Source organism: Salmo salar, chromosome 14 (assembly GCF_965601325.2).
Source record: "Salmo salar chromosome 14, fSalSal1, whole genome shotgun sequence".
NCBI lineage: Eukaryota > Metazoa > Chordata > Actinopteri > Salmoniformes > Salmonidae > Salmo > Salmo salar.
In genome coordinates this window covers 82552830-82559766 of record NC_138304.1, presented here as the reverse complement: position 1 = coordinate 82559766, position 6937 = coordinate 82552830, and the positions used below count along the sequence as shown (strand labels likewise).

General features: G+C 43.6%; 1 protein-coding gene across 1 annotated transcript; it reads left to right on the top strand.

The window, feature by feature from the left end:
- The first annotated feature begins 497 nt into the window (after positions 1 to 497).
- On the top strand, positions 498 to 6688 carry LOC106570295 (protachykinin). The gene is made up of 5 exons (XM_014142457.3): positions 498 to 917; positions 1830 to 1932; positions 2160 to 2183; positions 5629 to 5685; positions 5844 to 6688. The coding sequence occupies exons 1-5, from the start codon at positions 807 to 809 to the stop codon at positions 5888 to 5890; spliced, it is 342 nt and encodes a 113-aa protein (XP_013997932.1). The 5' UTR covers positions 498 to 806; the 3' UTR covers positions 5891 to 6688.
- Positions 6689 to 6937: the final 249 nt, after the last annotated feature.

Below are 6937 nucleotides of genomic sequence, written 5' to 3'. Positions count from 1 at the left end.
TGACACCACTTTTAGGATAGCTTAGCAATTATAATGATTCAATTTCCAATGATACATTTTTAGAAAATTGACTTTCAGAATCCAACTACTGTCAATGTGAAGAAAAACATGTTCCACTGATAAGTAAGGTGCAAATCAAGTTTATTTTTATGATGAATTTTTTTCTTTGGCGTAGGACAGGTCTTAAAGACTTACGTAGAAACCTTCAACTTCAGTGCGTCATCAGACTCACTTACTTCCTTCGCTTCACTTGGACAGTCCGATTACAACGGGAACAATACACTGAGTGCCAAGGAGGGTCACAGGGGAACGTTTGAAAGTAATATTGACCATATGCAAAATACCAAACGGATATTAGTCATCACACAGCTCCGAGGAAGTACCTGTCAAGTAAATGTACTTGCTTAATTGATATAAAGCGAATTAGATACCTGTCACCCTTCTATCCCTTGCTATATAACCTAGTGCAGTACTACAGTGTGGTCACAAAGACACAACAGGACCAAAGTGAAGGCATTAAAGAGCAGCAGAGCTCGCTGACTGGAGCAGAGATAGAACTGAGGCGAGGTTGCAACCAAGGAGGGAACCTATCGTTTGTGCGCACGCTTGAGGCACTTATATGGAGAGAAGATACCAATTTCCGCAGGTGTCAACATCGAGCTCTCAAAAGTCCTAGAGAGTGGCTAAAAACATTTAAACTCAGTTTACAAGTGCCCGAACAGGCTATTTCTACTTTTGAAAATCGAAACAAACGAAGAAAGAAGACATAAACGGCTGAAGAGTTGCACGCAACAGATTGCTGCATCATGAAATTACTGCTACCGCTTGTGATAGCTTTTCTTGCTATCGCCCAAGTTTTTTGTGAAGAAATTGGTCCAAAAGAAGATCTTGATTATTGGATGAACGATCAAATTACGGTAGGCATTAATGATTTGATGTAAGACAAGAAAATATGTTAGGCCTATTTGTTTGTCAGAATCGCCTGTTAACGAATTAAAAAAATTGACATGGGAAAATGTATGATTGGGAAATACTTTTTTAATTTGATGGCACAGCCTTGTGTTTTGTTTCGTAAAAATTATTGAATGGAATTTCAACCAATTTCTATAAAATAAAATATTTAAAAAATATTTGTATGCTTTTATAAAATAAGTCACCTGTTTGGAGAGTTTGGTCATGCGTTATTACGCATGTATACAGACAAAACATCAAACATTCTAGCAGCAACACAAATTCTATGTCGGTGAAAGATGTGTTATGATTCAATGGGGATAAAGTATGAGCTCTTAGCTCAGTGTGCTTCCACAATTACCTTAGTCCCAGAATGAAGCTCTACTCACATGTAGCGCACGTTCTCCCTTTGACATTGCGGGTTGGGCGCCTGCCAAGTCTCCGGGCGGGGCTCCTATCTCTCATAATCTGCAGTCGGTTTGGGAACATTCAGCAGGTTACGCAAAGCGTTTTAACAAGGCGAGTGGGCTATACAATAGGGAAGGAACCAACGGACCTGGAATTGAATAATTGATGGGAACTTTAATGTGCGCGGTCCATTAGCCATAGCAGTGGTTGGACTACTACTTAGACTAATGCTGACCTGTAGGCTACCCCGTCAGATAAAAATAGGTCGGATATAAAAGTTCACACGGGGGTGTCTTTACTGTTGTATATTGATTTCTCTGCGAGATTAGATCTAGTGCTATACAAGTGTACAATATTTTACGCAAAGGTATAGGTTGGAAGGCTATAAGGGAGTCAGTGTCCCCACCCCTCGCCCTATACCCTACTCTGGTGTCTAATGTTGCATTAATTCGATTTTCTCCCTCGTGCAGGACGAGTGGCTGTCATCTGACCCATTCGGAGAGATACTGCGGAGAATGACGCGGAAACCGAGGCCGCATCAGTTCTTTGGCCTAATGGGGAAACGCTCCTCCGGTAAGACTGTGCTTCCTCGCGCCTCGCGCTGTCCTCACCCTTCGCGCTCTTGAAGGCATTTTCCCGTTTATTGAAATTAAATGGAATGCCATTATTGATAATGCCCTTAATAATTACATACTGTATATCAATATATTTACGCACGTTTTGATGGGTATTCATAAATTCACAAATTAGATAATTATAGGCCTACATTGACTGAAGTTCCCCCCCTTTTATTCCAACAGTAAATCCACAGATAACCCGAAAAAGTAAGTGAAAAACGTATAATTAATTCATTAATTCATCTTTTAAATTAATCTTGGAGGACATTTCCCAGAAAATGTTGAAATTGTCCATGCATACCAACAAATGAAGCCATGATGTAGTTATAATTCGTTTTTCTGACATTATGATACACAGGGACTGTGTGGGCAGTGTGTAAGGCAGGCAGGGGTAGCCAATCAGACCATTTGGCAAAGTTGGGGAAAATCTATTGTGAGATCAACCCAAGTGATGATGGCTTTATTTGCACATGGGCCAGGTGGACCATGTGACAAGTGATGATGGCTTTATTTGCACATGGGCCAGGTAGACCATTTGACAAGTGATGATGGCTTTATTTGCACATGGGCCAGGTGACCATGTGACAACTGATGATGGCTTTATTTGCACATGGGCCAGGTAGACGATGTGACAAGTAATGATGGCTTTATTTGCACATGGGCCAGGTTTCCATGTGACAAGTGATGAAGTGTGATGAGTTAACTCCATGAGTAGGAGGGATTTAGGGATGACACAGGTCCTTTACCTGTACTTCACCAGTACTTCACCTGTACTTCACCTGTACTTTACCTGTATTTCACCAGTACTTCACCTGTACTTCACCTGTATTTTACCTGTATTTCACCAGTACTTCACCTGTACTTCACCAGTACTTCACCTGTACTTCACCAGTACTTCACCTGTACTTCACCAGTACTCCTATGTGGGTGAGAGGAGTCGTGTTAACCAGAGGGGTGACATGGTGTGAGAGGTGGGGTGAGAAGAGGGGTGAGAGGGGGGGTGAGGGAGAACACAGGCTGGTGTCACATATCAAGTGCCGTAGGCCAACAGGTCCTCATTATCATGCATGGGAGGGAGAACACAAACCAAATGTTGCCCAGCAGCAAAAAACTAACAAAATGCAGGGGTTGAATAATTATATTTATTTTTGCATAATGGTAAGTAAAAGTAGAGAGAGAGAGAGAGAGAGAGACAGGAAAATAAACCTGTCAAATGTTTTAATTAAATCACAACCCACACAGCTAACAGGTCGTTTGACGGGATTTTAGGATGCAGTAGGTGGTAGTCTTAGTTCTGCCTTGAAGACAACTCTAGTCCTTCGCTACGATACATAGTCTTAATTCTACCATGAAGACCCCTTGCTATGTCTTCCCTCTGTTCAGTCATTGAGGCATTTCCTTAATGACTCCCCCACTCAGCGATAGGAGGCAGCAAGTACCTCATAAATACGTGTAGACCAACGTGCTGCTGGAGCCTTGATGCAGGCATGACTGTACATCAGTCAGTACAGGCAAAGAGAGAGAAAGTGAGTGAGGGTGGAAGATAGAAGGATAGAGAGAGAGAGTGTAGGAGAGAGATAGAGGGAGAAAGAGAGTGAAGGAGAGAGATGGAGAGAGAGAGAGAGGGAGGGAGGGAGGGAGAGAAAGGGGGAGAGAGAGGAAGAGAGCGAGTGCTTCGATCAATGCCCCAAGGACATTTAGGCGTTCAATTATATTGGTTACGCTGATGATGGAAAGATGGACCCGAGCATCTCACCTTTCCATTTACATTTTACATTTACATTTAAGTCATTTAGCAGACGCTCTTATCCAGAGCGACTTACAAAATGGTGCATTCACCTTATGATATCCAGTGGAACAACCACTTTACAATAGTGCATCTAAATCTTTTAAGGGGGGGGGGGGGGGTTAGAAGGATTACTTTATCCTATCCCAGGTATTCCTTAAAGAGGTGGGGTTTCAGGTGTCTCCGGAAGGTGGTGATTGACTCCGCTGTCCTGGCGTCGTGAGGGAGCTTGTTCCACCATTGGGGTGCCAGAGCAGCGAACAGTTTTGACTGGGCTGAGCGGGAACTGTGCTTCCTCAGAGGTAGGGGGGCCAGCAGGCCAGTGGTGGATGAACGCAGTGCCCTTGTTTGGGTGTAGGGCCTGATCAGAGCCTGAAGGTATGGAGGTGCCGTTCCCTTCACAGCTCCGTAGGCAATCACCATGGTCTTGTAGCGGATGCGAGCTTCAACTGGAAGCCAGTGGAGAGAGCGGAGGAGCGGGGTGACGTGAGAGAACTTGGGAAGGTTGAACACCAGACGGGCTGCGGCGTTCTGGATGAGTTGTAGGGATTTAATGGCACATGCAGGGAGCCCAGCCAACAGCGAGTTGCAGTAATCCAGACGGGAGATGACAAGTGCCTGGATTAGGACCTGTGCCGCTTCCTGTGTGAGGCAGGGTCGTACTCTGCGAATGTTGTAGAGCATGAACCTACAGGATCGGGTCACCGCCTTGATGTTAGTGGAGAACGACAGGGTGTTGTCCAGGATCACGCCAAGGTTCTTAGCACTCTGGGAGGAGGACACAAGGGAGTTGTCAACCGTGATGGCGAGATCATGGAACGGGCAGTCCTTCCCCGGTTTTACAATTTACACAAACTGTATAATATAATATATACATTGTACAGTGTGCATATATATAAATATAATCTAATCTATACATTTTAAGATATATATAGTATGTTACACACAGCGAGGGGTCAAGCACTTATGATGTCCGGAGGGACAATTAAAAAGTGACTCGTGACTAGACCACCAGTGGAAGATGCACATGATACCATCTTCCCTTTATGATCGTCATGATTCCCATATCTCTGATGGGAATATTGAAGCATTTAAGTAAATTGATCACATTTGAGTTTACCCCCACTTAATTTGAATGAGTATGATGGGTGTGTTGACAGATAGGGTATCCCAGGGGTCTCCCGCAGAGTTTTATAACCCCACTACTCCCCCGTCTCCCCTACATCCCCCCGTATCCCCATTCCCTCCACCCTTATATTCCATTAGGGGCATTGACAGAGGCTGACAGAGACAACAGTCAGTCTGGGACGCTAATGTCCCCTCAGGACATACATCCTATCCCCGCCCTCTTAGGAAAACATCTCCAACCACAACCCTTTGTTCCTAAAGCTGTGGGTGGGCGCTGCTATATCCCTCAGTCACTAGGGCAAGGGGATGGAGTCCGTCAGTCAATTTGTACGATACTAGAGATCAGTAGGAGAGGTGTATTATTCACCACACTCTGTCACCATCGAGGTTATACACTAGGCATTGCATCGCTGACAAAGAATGATGGGTCCCACTTTATTTGGATAGTTCCATATAGATGATCTACACATGGTCATACTATCAACACACTATCTGTTGATAAGCAACCGCTTGTTAAGGTAACGGTTAGGTTTAGAATAAGGGTAAGGGTTAAGGTTAGGGCTAGGGTTAGTTTAGGGTTAGGGTGTAAATAATATTGGCAGTTATTGGAAGAACTCGCACCTTTTTGTTCTGCACACTAGTCACTGCATCACTCGCTGTCTGTAATTGCAGTGACAATGGTTTTAACTGTTACGGGAAGAAACTCACACCTTTTTCTCCTCTTATCTTCTCTTTCAGGGCATAAAATTAACTCCTTTGTTGGACTGATGGGTAAGAGGAGCCAAGAGAAACCAGGCAAGGGCCTCATATGAGCTTTTTACACGACTGATCGAACTGAGCTGTTCGTAGCTGGCCTGGTTACAAATCCACAATAATTGCTGGATCCGTGCTTAAAATGACAATCTGAAAATAAACTGTGCTGTGTTATTTACAAACTTTCTCTTCAACTATAGATTCATATGAGTGGAACGCACTACAGAACTACGACAAGCGCCGCTAACCGGTTGGTCTTTCTTCAGTCCTCTGCTATTGGTCCGCTTCTCATCCAGTCATTCCTACAGACAAGTGGAAGGGGTGTCTGATGCCGAGTTTTGTTTCCTCCAGAATATGTATAGTTAGTCAAACTTATTGTAAGTTACCATAATAAAATGTCTGTTTTCACATCGTGGTTTCGTAGCTGTATTGTACCTGACAGTGCCAATTTCATTTGTCCAGGAAGAAGGGAGCTTAAAGGAGGGCAGGAGTGTGATCTGAAGAGGGTTACAAAATTACGGTCGTTTTCCCCAAAATTCACAGGTTTTCCGGAAATCCCGGTTTTAAGATTAAATCAGAAGGGAAATCGTAAACCAGAAATTCTCAGAATCCTCCGATCAGGATTTCTGGGAAATCCTGGGACATTTGGGAAAGTTTGCGGAATTTTGCCCCACACGGTGTGATCTGGTACTCCTACCGTACCTTACAGAAACATAATGTTATTTAATGTATGTCACAGTATTAGTGCCATTAGCATATCATATGTTCCAGAGAATACTGTTGTCGTGGAACATCAAAGCAAAGCTCTACCCCAGGGTATGTAGAAAATTGCACTGCCAAGCCCACTGTCTAGTGCCTCATAAATGATTGTGCTGTAAATCAACTACACACTCTGGTACACTCTGGTACATGCTGCTCTTATCAGGGCACGCTCTCGTTTAAATTGACTGTAAATCAAACTGTCATGTTTATAAAACCAAGATGTATGGTATGACAGAATACTTGTGTGTGATTGTGGCTTGATATATTAAAACTATTTTCTTTATTGGTGGAACGTGAATTTCTTATTTTCACAGATAGGAATATGCTGTGAAAGAGAAGAAAGGCAATTGTGTAACTGGTGTAGATATCGTGGAGTGGTGCACCCTCTGGGGGACAAAGAAAGTAGCACACAGAGTTGTAAAATTGGGCAACTCCTCCCTCTCACACTGAAGAATATACAGTACACACATCCAGCTACTTTCCGCAGGTGCTGGAGTTGTAGGCAGACTCATGGAAAACAGAAAGGAAAACG

What these genes read in the sequence shown, in the direction of transcription:
- LOC106570295 (XM_014142457.3), top strand. Translation starts at nt 807, where the DNA reads ATGAAATTACTGCTACCGCTTGTGATAGCTTTTCTTGCTATCGCCCAA. An exon ending in AATGGGGAAACGCTCCTCCG is followed by an intron (nt 1,933 to 2,159) that starts GTAAGACTGTGC and finishes TTATTCCAACAG; the next exon opens with TAAATCCACAGATAACCCGA. An exon ending in GAGGAGCCAAGAGAAACCAG is followed by an intron (nt 5,686 to 5,843) that starts GCAAGGGCCTCA and finishes CTTCAACTATAG; the next exon opens with ATTCATATGAGTGGAACGCA.